Source organism: Lepus europaeus, chromosome 8 (assembly GCF_033115175.1).
Source record: "Lepus europaeus isolate LE1 chromosome 8, mLepTim1.pri, whole genome shotgun sequence".
NCBI classification, from domain to species: Eukaryota; Metazoa; Chordata; class Mammalia; order Lagomorpha; family Leporidae; genus Lepus; species Lepus europaeus.
The window spans coordinates 28,118,541-28,136,881 of NC_084834.1; the positions used below are offsets into that span (position 1 = coordinate 28,118,541).

The 18,341-nt window shown below is 36.9% G+C and overlaps 1 protein-coding gene across 1 annotated transcript in view; it reads left to right on the forward strand.

The window, feature by feature from the left end:
- The first annotated feature begins 427 nt into the window (after nt 1-427).
- The window catches only part of IQCM (IQ motif containing M), a 431,659-nt gene continuing 413,745 nt past the window's right edge, over nt 428-18,341 (forward strand). The window contains 3 exon segments of the mRNA XM_062198888.1: nt 428-563; nt 12,688-12,767; nt 16,313-16,574. Of these exon segments, the coding sequence (XP_062054872.1) occupies nt 428-563; nt 12,688-12,767; nt 16,313-16,574 (478 nt within the window).

Consider the following 18,341-nt stretch of genomic DNA (forward strand, 5'->3'; position numbering starts at 1 on the left):
TTTCTCTTTAAAGGGACACATATATTAGTGAGCTGGCAATAGGAGATATTGGGGATTTGTGTTGACCTCTGTCACAACATATCTTACTCAATGACGTGGCATTTATTTACAAGTTTTTCTGACACTAAACTTTTAAACACTTGGAAGATAGGAATGGCTAGTGTGATACTTATTTTAGTACATTTAGCACCAAACCAGTATTATCATTCAGTAGGTACTTAATGAATGCATGCTGAATGGAGTTCCATTGTATCTGAGGTGGGGCTTTACTAACGCCTGTGAAATCCAACACACAGGCAGTTGGGCATTTACTCTGATTATATAGGCAAGGATGGTCTCAGCCACGTGGCCATACTTGTTTGTTTAGGATTATCTTCTCAGTAAGTCTTTGTGAAGGTTCTCAGAAGAATGTAGCCGCTTATTGAGAATGATGGAAATCCTCTTGAGTCTTGCTGTTGATGTTCGTTGTGGTTATGAAAAACACATGTTTGTAAGCCCCTCAGACTTTTTGGATGCAGAAAAGACTTGCTCCGTGATTATAATCAGGAGACGGCTCATTCTCTGTCAGAGTTTCCAAAGCCAGATTTTCTTGTGCTATATTTACTTCAGAGGCTTACTAGAGAAACTAGACAGAACCTCTGAAACAGTAAGAGAATTCTGTAGTTTTAGGAGCCATCCTCTATGAGCATTAAACTGATGATATATGAAAAATGGGGTGCTTTTTGAAGGATAAAAAACATTTAAGAAGTTATTCTAAATTTGTGAAATCCTTTGGGTTTAGAAGTGTTCAACAGTCTCTTTCCCCATGGAGATGTTAATATTTGCACTCATGTTTTATGTAACTTTAATATGACCGTTTCAACCTCTTCATGAACTTTATTATGGGAAAATTGTTATTGCTTATAATGATTTATTATTGCTTTCGGGGGATTTAGTAACTTCAAGAATGCCAAGTATGAAAAGATTTTATTATCTGTGAACATATTTAATTAGTGTAGGGTAAAAAGAACAGTAAGATTAATACAAACTAAATTAGAACATGGTATTATCTTTGTGCTGTTGAAGATACGAGGATTGCCTCATGAAACTGATTATATAGTTACTGTTGGGGAAAAGTTTAGCTGAGTGATAGTAATTCAATAACAACAACAACCATCATCATCATCATCATCATCCACATTTTTGAAAGCTCATTATGTGCCAGGTACTGTGCTAAATACTTTGTAATGATAACTAACTAAATATGCTTAACAACTCTCTGTGATAGATGTTTTTATTATCATCCTCATTTTAACAATGAGAACACTAAGGCTTAAGACATTAAAATAAAGTTCAAGAGCAAATAAGAATTCAAACACAAACAGCATGACTTAGAAATGAGAGTTCTTAAAAATCATTCAACATGAAATGAATATGTATATGCAGATAAAGCCTTAAGTAGAGGTTTCTTAATAGAGAAGGAACTAGCCTTGGTAAGTTTTTCTTAATAATTTAACTTACTTGAGTGGATAGAAGCTACATGCTTTTCCCATATACTTGTCCTGCTGTGGACAAACAGAAGCCTCAAATATTATTTACTGAATGAATTTTTAATGTCACTCACTTAATTTCTTGTAATATTGACTCACTTATTGAATATATACATATCTTTGCAAATTATAAAAATAAATGACTTTAGCATTGCTTTTTCTAAGGCATTGAAATGAGTTATCTTTGCTACTTGAGCATTCATCTATTTTGTCTGAAGGCTAGTTTTTAGTTATGGTAGAAAATCAGAGCTGGCTCAGTACCTTGTATGACAGCAAGGGCTCAGACCTGCCACCTTGCAGTCAATGGGTCTACATTCCTTTGGTGGAAATATTTCAAGATGCATGTGAAATTGCTGCTTTCTGGTCATGCCTGCATGTCTCTGCTCTTTTATGAATACTCCCAGGCCTTGTTCTGTTCAAGAATCTCATGACCTGTCAGGGTATGCCAGGCAGGCTCTGGATGAGTCAGAATCTGCTGGCTGCAAGGGGGTTGTTAGAGTTGTCACAGTGCACACGAGCTTCAGAGTTCACAGGCACTTGGAGGTAGGGAAAGTTGGGCACACTCATTAACAAAGAACCTAGCTGGGAAGAAAATGCTACCTTGGTAATTCAACTCCTTTGCAAAGGCAAAAGGCAACATCAGAACAGCTACACCAACACAATAAATTACAACAAGGGTGCAGGAGTGTTTAAGAGGAAAGTGTCATATTCCAGGATGACCAGCCACATCTCAGAGGAGTCTGTGGTATTCACAGCGATAATGGCATCAGGAAAATTTGCAGTTGTGCAGTAAAAAACAGCAAGCAACTCCAGAGGTCACTGTGTGTGAATGTTCATGGCATGACTGCGTCTTTAGAAGCACACCAGCCTCTGGGTCTCAGAGCTTTTACCTGTGAATGAAGATGAGCTCACCTCTAAGGCCTTGTCTTAAAGGAAGACATGAGGACTTTTACAAAGCCATGCTTCCATCAAAAACACATGACAATGTTGTTGTTATAAGTAATTGTAATTAAAATAATTATAAGGGAGATTTGATTAGTCAGAAAAAGGGAATTAAAGGAAGAAAGGATCATCATAAGAGGAGGAAAAAAAGAGGACAAGTCATGGAGTCACATCTGGGAATAGCTCACTGCCTTTCCTTCAGGAAGTGTACGATCTGGCTAGAGACCTTCTCAATGTTGAATAATATTTTAGTTGAAATGAATGAAACAGCTTTAATTTATGAACTACTCTCTCTTCCCCATGAGTGACAGTGGCTTTGAATGGAAAAATTAGTGGAACCATTTTGTGGTCACATGTGACTATGCTTCAATCTAAACAAAGAATATATGTACTTTTCTAGAAACATATGCTTCAAGTCTTGACAGCTTTTTTTTTTTTTTTTTTGTAAAGAAAGGAATGCCACAAATCAGTGTTCTTGGAAATATATAGACAACCTTTAATGTCGGGAAATGCAGTGGCGTGTGTGGGAGGACAGGGATATTTGAGTTGGCTAATAACTTAAAGTATTTTCATGGGTAACAGTGGAGAGAAGGGAGAAGCTAGAGTGAGCAAGTTGTTCTTTTCCCAAATAACTGCAGAGGGTCAATTCCAATACTGTTTTTCCTAATAGGGCACTTCTTAGTAAATTGTTTCTTTCCTAACCTAGTGCTTTTCAAGTGGACTAGAGTCTAGTCATGTCTCTCCTTTAATGCTAGGGTTTCCCCCAAGCTTCATTCACTAGGTACTTAATTTCCTCCAAGCTTCATTGCTCAAGACTGCCTTGTATAGCTGTCTGTGGGGAAAAGAGAGGAGTGATTTTTGTACAAGAATGAAAAGGGTTTTGCCCCAATATTGCAATATAAAAATTTTAAACATACAGCAAGCCTGAAATAATTTTAAATCAATACTCATATATACCATCCCACTGTTATCATTAATATTTTACTGTACTTGATTTACTACATGACTGTCCATCAGTCAACATGCATATCATTGTTAGAATTTGTTATAACATTACATTCTAACATTTTAAACATGTAACTTTATGAGATTTTAATGTAAAACATATATATAGTAAAATGTAGAAATCTTGATCATACATTCATTGAGTTATGGTAATTCCATGTCTGTAAATCCATATTCCTATCATGCTATAGAACATCACCATCCTCCCAGAAATTTTCTTTGTGTCCTCAATCTATGACAACCTGAACAGAAGAATCACTATTCTGCTTGTTTTTTCATTATATAAATGTTTCCCAGTTTTTTTCTCAAGTTCTTGCCCCTGAGTGAGATAAGAATTCAAAGCAGAGACATAAGTGAGGTGCATAAAGCAGGATTTATTTAAAGTGAGAGAATGTGTATACATTCAAGTATGAGTGCAGGTAACACCTGGAGGAGAAAACCTGCACATGAGAGGGTCGGAGAGGCCTACAAGGAGAGAGTGGATGGGAAAAGGAATGGGAAGGTCCAAAAGGAAGGCCTCAAAAAAGCTGCTCCCATATCCGAAATTCCCCTTAATGGGGAGGGTAGTTCCCTAATTGAATATACAAACAGGGTGGAGTTTGGCTGTTCTTTATTTGTGTGAGGTTTCCTTGGAATTTTGTAGTATTTCCACAGGGAGTTTAGTTTCCACATGTTCATCATGGCTTCTTTCGTTTCATAGTTCCAGAAGAGATGCAGGTGCATTGTGGGAAAGTGGGCCTACTGGGTTGACATGCAAGGGAGTAGTGTTAAAATGCAAGGTTGCAAGAGACAGAAATGTGGGAAAATCATGCAGCTCATTTATTCTTGCTTAACTCCTTGCCTAGTTCCCCCATACCACTGCCATAGATTAGTTATAATTGTTCTAGAACTTCTTAGTGGAAGCAAACAATATGTACTTTTTAGGTGTAAGACTGCTTTAACTTGACAGAATGTGTTTGAAATTTTTCTCTTTTTTAAGATTTATTTATTTATTTGAAAGTCAGAGTTACACAGAGAGAAGAGAGGCAGAGACAGAAAGAGAGAGAGAGAGAGAGAGAGAGAGGTCCTCCTTCAGATGGTTCACTCCCCCATTGGCTGCAGTGGCTGGAGCTGCTCTAATTTGAAGCCAGGATCCTGGAGCCCCTTCTGGGTTTCCCATGTGAGTGTAGGGGCCCAAGGACTTGGGCCATCCTCCACTTTTTTCTCAGGCCATAGCAGAGAACCGGATCAGAAGTGGAGCCGACAGGTCTAGAACCAGTACCCATATGGGATGCCGGTGCTTCAGGCCATGGTGTTAACCCGCTGCACCACAAGGCTGGCCCCTGAAATTTTTCTTTGTTGTGTCAGTAGTTTGGTTCTATTTTATTTCTAACTAGTATTTCATTGTATGCCTATACTACTGCTTATCCATTTACTTATTGATGAACACCTGGGCTTTTACAATGTGAAACTGTGAGTGAATCTGCTGTGAACATTCTTGTACAAGTTTTTTGTAAACTTGTTGTCCTAGGAGTGGAATTATTGAGTTACAGGTTAGTTATATATTTAGTTTTATAAGAAATTGCCATACCTTTTCCAAACTGATCATCCTGTTTTATGTTTCTGTCAGCAACATGTGAGAGTTCCAGTAGCCCTATAGCCCCACCACTATTTCATGTTACAGATCTCCAAATTTTAGCTATTCTGGTTGATGTGTAGTGGTATCTCATATGGCTTTTATTTGCTTAAAAATGATGTTTAATTTCTTAAAAATTGAGTAGGTGAAAAGAAGCAAGAGCAAGTCTGAATCCTGAGTACAAATGGATGTTGTTATAGAAATGGGGAGCTTACTAGCTAGATTTAAAAGCTCATTTGAATAGGTAATATATATATATATATATATATATATATATAAATTTATGGAGTTCAAGTGGAGAGAAGGAAATTGAAAAACATTTTTCAATGTCAGAATCAGCTAATAATTAAGGGAATATATAAGGAGAAAATCTTAGCTAATACTAAATGAGAATGCTGTAGAATTCTGGTTAAAAGAAATACTTTAGAAATGATACAGAATTCTGGCCAAAAGAAATTAGGAAGCATAGAAAAATAGATGAGTTATAATGGTTGCTACCTGTAGTGTGTATATTTTAATTTATTGGTATTTCTCTTTAATAAAGCAGTTGAAGTATTTTATTTTGCAATTCTAATAATTGTATCAATAAGTTATAAGGTAAATATTCTTGAAGAAATGTTCAGCCATAGGCATTAGTCATTAGGTATACAAAACACAGGTAGACTTGATAATAACCTTTTTGCTCAAAACATGGTGTTGAGTTTTTGTGTGTAATAACATTTAAAAACTCTAAGATCTTTTAAGATGGCAGAATAGTTACAGGATGGTCTGATTTACGTGGGGTGATATTTAAAAAAGGAGAGAGAGTACACTCTCAAGATAAAACTGCGAAGAGAGCTGCAGTGGGAGACCCTGCCAGAGCAGTGGAGACAGTCTGGACCCATACTGAGAGAACAAATACACAACAGAAGGCCCACTGACTTGGATACAGGGAGGAGGACATCTGCCCTGGCAAGCCAGGAGAGAGGGTACTCCACGGGCCCATGGTGCTGCCGATAAAATGGGAGGGAGAACTTGGTGAACTGCCTTTGGCGTTCCACATTGATCTCCCATGACAGCAGGTGACCGATCACTCAGAGGAAGGAAAAAAAGGTGGCCTGTCTCTCGCCCTTCCCCACTTCCTCCTACAGCAGAGATCTTCAGCCAGTGAGAGGAGAGCTGATGCCATTTTTGGACACGGGCAGGTGGCAACTGCTGATCTACCATACATGCTCCCAGAAATATCTAGGGTAGTCCTCCACCTTGTTGTTGAGGGCCACAGTAATTTGGAGGAAGTTGAGGAGGAAGGTCTCCACCCTGCCAGTTGCACTGCACTGGTTGTCCAGCAATGGGAGGGGAGGGAAGTGCCACCTGTAGGACTCTCCTGCCCACCCAGCACAATTGAGAAACTACTAGGGCTGCAGCAGGTTGGTACTTTACCTGTCTGTGAACAACGATCTAACCAGAGAGAAAAACCCACCTTCCCCGCTGACACCAAATCTGTTGGGAGGACTACACATAGATAACGGCTATGGGAACACCTTAGTTTCCTTATAGACAAGACTTGCTGGCATGGTGGAGAGGCCTCACAGGCATCACATGACCCAGAGAGCCCTGGGATTTGAGCCTGAGAAAATAGAGACTACTTAGGAGGAGGCAGAACAGGTTCTGGGCAACAACAGAACACTTTCCTATACTCTCTGAGCTCCTCAGTTTCCTATAGCAGCTCATAGCAGAGAGAACCATATTCACAGGAAAAGACTCCATAGATCAAATATGTAGTTCATAAAGCAGTGTGGATGAGTTCTTAACACACTGGGGACCAAGATTCTGGGTGTTTCTCGACTGGGAAGAGAAGGGCTGGTTGAATGACAATTTTTCCCATGAAATTGAGATCTTAAAGAGAAATCAAAATGAGATACTAGAAATGAAGATTCAATAGATCAAATAAAATATGCAGTGGAAAGTCTTAACAACAGAGTTAGTGAGGCCAAAACTACCCACAGTAAAACAAAGAAAGGAAACACCAGATTACTTCTAGAGGATCTCCAATTAGACACTCAGTGGACTTCTCATTAGAAACCCTACAGGCTAGGAGAGAATGGTGAGGTATATTCTAAGGCTTAAAAGAAAAAAAAAACTGTCAATCCAGAATATTGTACACTGCAAAGCTCTCATTTATGGATGAAGGTAAAATAAAGACCTTCCATAACAAACAGAAATTGAAAGAATTTGTCACCAGTCATCCATCCCTGCAGAAGATACTTAAGGATGTGTTACACACACAGGAACACAGAAACGTGATCATCACTAGGAAAGAAAGTGAAGGCAGAAAATTTCTCAGTAAAAGTACAAAGGAAATCTAATATAAAAAATAGGAATATTTTTGGAAAAAATGGCCGGGCAAAGTTGTTACTTATCAATAGTCACCTTGAATATAAATGGCCTCAACTCTCCAGTTAAAAGACACTGACTGGCTGAATGGATTAAAAAAGAAAACCTATCTATTTTCTGCCTACAAGAAACATATCTCACAAAGAAAGATACCTGGAGAATGAAAAGTGAAAGGATAGAAAAAGATACTCCATGACAACAGAAAGAAAAAAAGAGCTAGTGTAGCCATCCTAATATCAAACAAAATAGACTTTAATACAAAAACTGTTAAAAGAGACAAACAAGGGCACTATTTAATGATTGAAGGATCAATTCAACAGGAAGAAGCGACTATTATAAACATAAATGCACATAATTACAGGGCACCAGGCTATTTAAAAGAAATGTTATTGGATATAAAGGAAGACTTAGGCTCATCAACCAGACAGAAAATCAGCAAGGAAACAACAGAGTTAACCAATTCTGTAGACCAAATGGACCTAACAGATATCTACAGAACTTTTCATCCTACAGCCACATAATACACATTCTTCTCACCAGTATATGGAACTTTCTGTAGGATTGGCATGCTAGGCCATAAAGCAATTCTCCTTAAATTCAAAAAAATTGAAATCATACCATGCATATTTTTTTTACCACAATGGAATAAAGTTGGAAATCAGCAACTAGGAATCTTTAGAACATATATAAACACATGGAGACTGAACAATATGCTCCTGAATGAAAAGTGGGTCATTGAAAAAATCAAAAGAAATAAATAAATTCCTTGAAACAAATGAAGATGACAATACCACATATCAAAAGTTATGGGATACAGCAAAAGCAGTGTTAAGAGGAAAGTTTGTAGCAATTGGTGCCTACATCAAAAATTTGAAAGGCACCAAGTAAATGAGTTATCAATGCATCTCAAGGACCTGGAAAAACTACAAAAGCAAACCAAATCCAAAACTAGTAGGAGAAAAGAAAAAAAATTAAAATTAGAGAAGAAATAAAGACTAAACAAAAAAATGCAAAAGTTCAAAATGAAGAGCTGGTTCTTTGAAAAAAAATTGACACATAATTGGCCCAACTAACCAGAAAAGGAGGAAGCAGACCTGAATTAATAAAATTAGAGATGAAAAAGGAAATGTAACAGCAGACATCACAGAAATGAGAAGAATTACCAGAAATTACCACAAAGAGCTGTATGTCAACAAACTGGGACACCTAGAAGAACTGGATAGATTCCTGAACACATGCAACCTACATAATTGAGCAATGAAGACATAGAAAACCTAAAGAGGCCTTAACCAAGACAGAAATTGAATCAGTACTAAAGACCCTTCCAGAAAAAAAACAAAAAAAGCATAGGATACTTTCAATGCTAAATTTTACCAGACATTTAAAGACAAACTAAGTCTAATTGTTCTCAAGCTATTCAAAACAACTGAAATTTAGGGAAAGCTCCCAAATTCTTTATATGAAGCCAGCATTATCTTAATACCTAAACCTGAAAAGGATACAATAGGGAAAGATAACTACAGAACAATTTCTCTGATGAACATAAATAAAAAAATCCTCAACAAAATTCTAGCCAATCAAATCTAACAGCACATCAGAAAGATTATACACCCAGATCAAGTGGGATTTATCCTTGTATGCAGGGATGGTTCAACATTTGCAATTCAATTAATGTGATACATTAACAAACTGCTGAACAAAAACCATATGATTATCTCAATAGATGCAGAGAAAGCATTTGATAAAATACAACACCCTTTCATGATGAAAACTCTAAGCAACTTGGTCATAGAATGAGCATTCCTCAACACAATCAAGGCAATTTATGACAAACCCACAGCCAGCATCTTACTGAATGGAGAAAAGTTGGAAGCATTCCCACTGAGATCCAGAACCAGTCAAAGATACCCACTCTCACCATTGCTATTCAATATACTCCTGGAAGATTTAGCCAGAGCCACTAGGAAAGAAAAAAAAAATCAAAGGGATACAAATTAGGAAGGAGGAAGTCAAACTGTCCCTATTTACAGATGGCATGATTCTATATATACGGGATCCAAAAGACTCAACCAAGAGACTATTGGAACTCATGGAGGAGTTTGGTAAAGTAGCAGGTTATAAAATCAAGACACAAAATCAATAGACTTTGTATACACAGACAATGCCACAGCTAAGAAAGAACTTCTAATATCAATCCCATTTACAATAGCTATCAAAAATCAAATATTTTGGAATAAATTTAACCAAAAATGTCAAAGAACTCTATGAGAGACTCACACAACATTAAAGAAATAGAAATAGAAGAATATACAAAAAATGGAAAAATCTTCAAAGTTCATGGATTGGAAGAATCATATCATCAAAATGTCCATATTACTGAAAGCAGTTTACAGATTCATTGTGATCTCAATCAAAATACCAAGGACATTCTTCTCTTATCTAGAAAAAATAATTCTGAAATTCATATAGAAACACAGGAGACCCCAAATAGCTAAAGCAATCTTATACAACAAAAATAAGGCCAGAGTCAACACAATGCCAGATTCCATGGCATACTACAGAGAAGTTAAATCAAAACAGCCTGGTAATGGTACAAAAACATATGAATATAACAATGGAACAGAATAGAAATGCCAGAAATTAATCTAAGCATCTACAACCAAATTATCTTTGACTAAGGAGCTAAAACCAATTCCTTGAGCAAGGACAGTCTCTTCAACAAATGGTGCCAGGAAAACTGGATCTCTACATAGAGAAGTATGACTCAAGACCCCTACCTTACACCTTACACAAAAATCTATTCAAAATGGATTTAAGAACTAAATCTATGACCTGATACCATCAAATTATTAGAGAACATTGGGGAAACCCTGCAAGACATGGGCATGGGTAAAGAATTCTTGGCAAAGGTCCCCGAAGCACAGGCAATCAAAGTCAAAGTTAACAATTGGATTACATAAAATTGAGATACTTCTGTACTGCAAAAGAGACACTCAGCAAAGTGAAGAAGCAACTGACAGAATGGCAGAAATTATTTACAGACTATACAATTGATAAAGGATTAACAACCAGAATATATAAACAGGTGAATAAACTCAGCAACAAAAAACCCAAACTACTCAGTTATTAAATGGGCAAGGGACTTAAACAGACATTTTTCAAAAGAGGAAATCCAGATTGGCAACAGACACATTAAAAAATGCTCAGGATCACTAGCTGTCCTGGAAACACAAATTGAAACCCCAGTGAGAATGCTTTCATATAGAAATCAACAAACAATAAATGCTGGTGAGGATGTGGGGGAAAGGATGCCCTAAGCCACTGTTGGTGGGAATGTAAACTGGTAAAACCACTGTATTAGACAGTATAGAGACATCTGAGAAATCTGAATACAGACCTACCATATTACCCAGCCATCCCACTGCTGGAATTTACCTAAAGGAATGAAATCATCATATGAAAGAGTGGTCTGTACCCCCGTGTGTATTGCAGCACAATTCTCAATATCTAAGACATGGAATCAACCCAAATGCCCAACAACTGAACACTGGATAAAGAAATTATAAAGAAAATAAAGAAATCATGGAATGCTACACAATGGTTAAAGAAATCCAGTCATTTGCAACAAAACATATGAAACTGGAATACATCATACTTAATGAAATAAGCCAATCCCAAAGGGACAAATACCATATATTCTCCCTCTCCTGTGATAGCTAATAGAGCACCTAAAATGTAATCTGTGAACAGCCCTTTTTTCATACTATTTGCTGAACTCTTTGATTATCATATAGATAATCATAAGTGTATAATGTTAGTTGAAAATAGATATTAGTGAAAAATATGGGTGAGAGTTAGGAGGAAGTGTGGGAGTATGATGGAATGTAGGCATGGTGGGAAAAATCACCATGTTTGTAAAACTGTAATTGTGAAATACATGAAGTTTATAATTGTAAAACTGTATAGTTCTGCATACATTCCTATGGACTTACTTCTAAGGGTACAGTGTAAAAATTTGCTGTGGGGTCCCAAATTCCCTTAAGCTGGGTGGTAAAAATGGTATTTAAGTGTTAAAGTGAGCATGTGGAAGGCTTAAGTGTTAAAGTGATCATATCGATAGGATTACGTGTTAAAGTTATCATATAAATATGTTTAAGTATTTGGTAATAATAGTAGATAGAGTTAAAAAAGAATGAATGTTCCAAAATAGGTAGCAGTCCATACAGCAGACTCATAGAATAGCGATAGCTTTAAGTAGCACTCTGACCTCAGAATCAGCCCTTAAGACATTCTGGTCTGGTTGAAAAGCCCATGAGAGCATTTTAGGCCTGAAAAGCCAAGACATTGTTATAAGAATTGTCTTACATTATGGACCTATGTGGGAGAGACATTAGTGGAAAGAAGTGGTCATCAAAGAAGGATGTACTTTTCTCTGAAGGGAAGAAAGAACTTCCACTTTGTTTATGGCCTTGTCTAAATCCTGAAGGAATTTGTGGATTCAAAAGTTATCCATAGCCTTGGCGGTTCATGTCAAGAGCGTTGGGTGATCAGTGATGTCATATATAAGAGTGTTAATTGTTAAATTAACAACAGGAGTCACTGTGCACTAACTTCCCAGGCGGGATCTCTCTACTCAAAGAGTTGGATATGACAGTTAATAGTAAAATTTGTCCTCAAAGATTTACTTCGTTTTAATGTATTAAAGGGAGGATATTCTTATGTCTCGTAAGCTACAGTATATGTAAGTGCTTGCAAAAGTTGCATCATTCTTGGGTTCTTCTTCATAGTTAATTGTTTTTCAAAAAAGAATGCTTAAAAATAAAAAAAATACTGTAATAAATACCTAGTAAATAATGAAAAAAAGAACACTAACACACACACACACACACACATATATATATATATATATATATATATATATATATATATATATATATATATAAATTTTGTTTCTGTTGGTTTCCCTGGTATTAATAATTTAAGATAACTTATAGTATCACTCCAATTATTCCAAGGTGATTTTTTAAAAATAAAGAGTATATATTTAAGGGATATTTTATTTATTAATTTTGCATCTACTCATAATGTCTGTTTATATAATTCACTTTTTATAATGCCCTGTGAGATTTATTATGGCTTCTAAAATTTTAATTTCATAGTTTCAGCATGTTAAATGAGAAATTACATGAACTGCTTAGCAGTGTTTCTCTGTTTCTATTTTAGGGTCTACATTAGATGTAATGAAGCAAGATTTTTTTCAAGAGGCAAAAAATCTCATTGCTGAACATGAGAACATAAAGGAGGTTAATGCTTTGTATTTATCTATTATTTTTAGAAATTAACCATTTTGTACACTAGAATGATTATTCCAAAGGATTACATGAGCCCTAATTTGTTATAAATTCTGTGTAGATGAGAAAATGAAATCTTTCTAGCTTTAAAAATTAATTTCAAATGGCATTTAGAAATATTTTAGGGGCTGTGGCTGTGGCATATTAGGCTAAGCTTCTGCCTGTGGCTCTGGCATCCCATGTGAGAACTGGTTTGTGTTTTGACTGTTCCTCTTTCTATCCAGTTCTCTGCTTGTGACCTGGGAGGGCAGTGGAAGATAGCCTGGGTGCTTGGGCCCCTTCATTTGCATAGGAAAACTGGAAGAGCCTCATTGCTCCTGGCTTTGGATTGGTCCAGCTCTGGCTGTTGGGGGCATTTTAAATTAAAAAAAAAAAGGGTAAAAGATTTTTCAGTTATATAAATTAGTTATATTTGTGTAATTTGCACTTTTAATACCTTTTTAATGTTTTGATGAAATATAACAGAAATAGTTGGATTTATTATCTCAAATAACTATCCTTTTAAACAAAGGGATTATTTTAGACAAAGCTAAACTAGAAAATATACTGAGAGATGCTTTTCTTCTATGCCCTTAGCATGACATGCTTGCTTCTATCTTCTCCCATATCACTTTGGATTAGCACTGTCTGTCTGTCAGTCTGACAGCTCCTCCAGGGCAGAGTGTTGTTTTTGAATTTCCATCTCTAGTAACAAGCGTTGTTCTTGGCTCAATAAGTATTTGCTGAATGTCATGGAATTGGAAGGTAAGAATAAGGGGTGAGAAGGAAACGGACAGGGAAGAGACAGGGGAGGGTCAGCACAAGGGGACTTTGAAGAAGGGCATCTAGAGATATCAGAAATTTGGTGGAGGGATAGCTATTTGACAAATGGGCTTTTAGGCAGACAGGTGAAAGAAGGGTATATTAGGATGGTTTATTGTGAGTCACAGGATCCTGTCCCCTTTTCAAACACACAGAAACTTTTCATTGTAGAATTTCATATAAATATTTAAAATATTTTCTAGTGCTTCTTGGGTGGGCAGAGGACTGTAATTTTTCTTTATGTTACTTTTGAATACTCTCTATACTGAGACTGGCATTGGTGGGTTTAATCTGTAATCAGCATTGTTAACATTGCTTAACTAATGTTTTCTTTTAATAAATTTAAAATAATTTTCAAATATGATGATTTTACTAGTCAGCATATGGAATGGAAGCCTAACACTATTTGCAGTTATGAGGGATATGTCTTAGAATCTTAACCTTTTAAATAATTTTTTAGAAAACTTTTATTTAATAAATATAAATTCCAAAAGTACAACATTTGGATTATAGTAGTTTTCCCCCCCATAATCTCTCTCCCACCCGTAAACCATCCCATCTCCTATTCCCTCTCCCATCCCATTCTTCATTAAGATTCATTTTTAATTATCTTTATATACAGGAGATCAAGCAGATCAACTTAGCATATACTAAGTAAAGATTTCAACATTTTGCACCCACACAGACACAAAGTATAAAGTACTGTTTGCAGTCTAGTTTTACCCTTAATTCTCATAGTACAGTACATTAAGGACAGAGATCCTACATGGGAATAAGTGCACAGTGACTCCTGTTGTTGATTTAACAATTGAAACTCTTATTTATGATGGCAGTAATCACCCGAGGCTCTTGTCATGAGCTGCCAAGGCTGTGGAAACCTCTTGAGTTCACAGCCTCCAATCTTATTTAGACAAGGTCATAATCAAAATGGAAGTTCTCTCCTCCTTTCAGAGAAAGGTACCTCCTTTGATGGCCCGTTTTTTCCACAGGGATCTCATTCACAGAGATATTTCATTATCTTGGCTTTCCATGCCTGAGAAACTCTTATGGGCTCTTCAGCCAGATCTCAATGCCTTAAGGGCTGTTTCTGAAGCCAGAGTGCTATTTAGGGAATTTACCAATCTATGAGTCTGCTGTGAATCCTGCTTCCCATGTTGGATCATTCTCTCCTTTTTAATTCTATCAATTATTATTAGCAGACATTGGTCTTATTTATGTGATCCCTTTGACACTTAATCTTATCTTTGTAATCAATTATGAACTTAAACTGATCACTTTAACTAGTAAGATGGCATTGGTACTTGCCAACTTAACAACAGCCTAATATTCTTTATTGCTGCTATCATGGATTGGCAACAGTTTAAATTGTTTTAAAACATTTTTGGTGAAAAGGAGCTATAACTCTATTTAAAGAACAAATATAATTACTTAGATAATTGCCAATAAAAACCTAAAACATTTATATTTTTCTATTGCTTGTTGTAGACACAATTATGAAGCAATTCAGTGATTAAAATGACAAATATTGATCCTATTATCAATATGGTTTTTTTGAAAGCTCATCTCCATGTATGACAGTGATTTCTAGTTCAATAAGAAAAGAGTTTGGGGATATTAGCATTTTGTGGACATCTTAAAGTTATGAAATGATGATGGAAAATAATTTCTTTCTCTTTAAAAATGGTGTATTATTTTATTTATTTGAAGGAAGATAAGAGAGAGAGAGAGAGAGAGAGAGAGAGAGAGAGAGAGGGAGAGAGAGAAAATTGATCTTCTATCCCTCTGGTTCATCCAAAATTGACCAAAACAGACAGGGATTGGCCAAGTTAAAGCCTAGAACCTGAAACTCCACCTTGGTCTCCCACATCCCACATGGATGCTAGGGGCCCAAGCACTTCCACTGCTTTCCCAGACACCTTATTAGGGAGGTAGAGAGGAAGTGGTGCAGCCTGGACTTGAACTGTTACCCTGACATATGATTCTAGCTTTGTAGGTATTAGCTTAACTTATTGGATCAAAACACTGGCCACTTAAGTACATTCTTATATGTTTGCAACTCCATCTTTTATTTTTTTAAGGTTTTATTTATTTATTTATTTGAGAGATAGAGTTACAGACTGTGAATGGAAGAGAGAAAGAGAGAGAAAGGCCTTCCACCCACTGATTACACTCCCTAAATGGCCGCAACTGCTGGGGCTGTGCCAATCTGAAGCCAGGAGCTAGGAGCTTCTTCCCTGTCTCCCATGCAGGTGCAGGGGCACAAGCACTTGGGCCATCTTATACTGCTTTCCCAGGTCACAGCAGAGAGCTGGATTGGAAGAAGAGCAGCTGGGACTAGAATTGGCACCCCTAGCAGAGGATTAACCTACTGAGTCACTGCCCTGGCCCTGAAACTTCAGTTTTTAAATGGACTTTAGACTTGCATTTAAATGTATAATACTTGAGCTGAAAGTTGCTACTTCAAATTTTACATTTCTTTTCAACTGGAGTATAAACCCCAATCTTTGTGAAGGGCTTTTGGATGACTACATGATATAATATCTGATTTAGCTGATTGCTCTCCTGTCCTTTATAGTAAATCTCTTAAACAGTAAGGTGCTTTGTAAGATGTATTCAATAGAGATATAATTTATTATTAATTTATTATATATTCAGTAATAAAATTTTATTAAAATTTATTTTAATTTTATTTATAGAATAAAGTTCAAGGTACTTCTATAAATGTTTTTAAAAATAAACACCAAAAACCAAAATCTATCAAATACATACCTTTGGATGTTAAAAACAAGGAAGTACTTGACGTGGTTCATGAGCATCAAAAAGCACTCAGAAATATTTGTCCCAAGGAACTTCCCAAAAGTGAACATGTTGAAGAGACCTCACAGCAAACTTGCTTCAGGAAGCCTCAACTTTTTAGTATAAAAGAAAAGCTTGAGTCCATAGATCACAGTACAAAAGGTAAGTTTTGGGGGGGTTAATAAAGAAGTACAGCAAGCCAGCAGGCTCAAAAGTGACTGCTTCTCATGTGCTTGTCATGGATTTCCTTGTTCAGATCATGGCCTAATAGAATTTCTAATTGCGTGGGGGCCACCAGGAGTTGAGAAGAGAACATCCTACTTAGGAAGAAAAATTTAGGAAAAAAAGAACTGGCCGGCCATGTCTACAGCTTTCTGGCTATGATAGTCCTTCTAATACAAATCCTCAGAGACTTGACTGCACTATTGCTAAAGCAATTCTGAGTTTATACCCCTGAGTTGTCTTGTTCAGCAAGGTAGGTGAGACAGGCAACCTATTTTTGAGTATGTTCTAACAAAACTCTAAAAATATTTTTTTATTTTATTTTTTTTTAATTTTTTTGACAGGCAGAGTGGACAGTGAGAGAGAGAGACAGAGAGAAAGGTCCTCCTTTTGCCGTTGGTTAATGGCCGCCGCGGCCAGCGCGCTGCGGCCAACGCACTGCACCGATCCGATGGCAGGAGCCAGGTGCTTCTCCTGGTATCCCATGGGGTGCAGGGCCCAAGCACCTGGGCCATCCTCCACTGCACTCCCTGGCCACAGCAGAGAGCTGGCCTGGAAGAGGGGCAACCGGGACAGAATCCAGCAACCCGACCGGGACTAGAATCTGGTGTGCCGGTGCTGCAAGGCGGAGGATTAGCCTAGTGAGCCGCAGCGCCGGCCAAAACTCTAAAAATATTTTTGGGAGCTATAGAGTTTCTCCCCTTTGAACTATGTATGTATGTATGCATATACTCATCTATAAATAAAGGAACAGACATAATCTTAACCATGAGTGTAACTCTGCTGTAGCAGAGTATATGCAAGGCATTCTGCAAATATTGAAGAGTAACCAGTCATGGGCCAGAATGAAAATTTATCAAAGAGATCTCATAACAAATGGTTTTTTAGGAGAACTTTGTTTAGAGAGAGGGTGAGAATAGTGGGAATAGGAAAGGCCATTTTCCTGTTAGAAAGAATAAAACTGGCAATGGAGACTGTGGAGAGTATGGTTACAGAGAAGTTATTGAGGAGGTTGTACAGGAAAGATGGTCCAGGGAAGTGATGGAAGGGCTATAAATGAGGGCAGCTGGCAATAATAATAGATAGAAATAAAAAGGAGAGAATGTTCCAACCTGTAAACAGTCCACAGAGCAGACTCATAGAATGATGAATACTTTAAATAGCACTCTGATCTCAGAATCAACCCTTGAGACATTCTAGTCTGGCTGAAAAACCCATGAGAGCATTTCAGGCATGGAAAGCCAAGACATTGAGTCAAAAAATGTCCTGCAGGAGGGATCTCTGTGAGTGAGACCCTAATGAAAAGAAGGTGGCCATCAAAGAAGGATGTGCTTTTCTGTGAAAGGAGTAGAGAACTTCTAATTTGTTTGAGGTTTGAGGTTTCAAAAGGCTTCCATAGCCTAGGCAGCTCATTTCAAGAGCCTAGGGTAATCACTGACATCATATATATGAATGTTACTTGTTAAATTAACAACAGGAGTCACTGTGTTTTTACTTCCCATGCTGGACCTCTTGTCCTCAATGAGTTAGATTATGAGAATTAACTGTAAAATTATTCTCAAACAGGTTTTATTTTTGTGTGTGTATGCCAATTGTTGAAATCTTTATGTAGTAGAGTTGGCCTTCTGTGTATAAAGTTAATTGAAACTGAATCTTAATGGAGAAAGGGAATAGGAGAGGGAGGAGGAGATGAGATGGGAGGGCGGG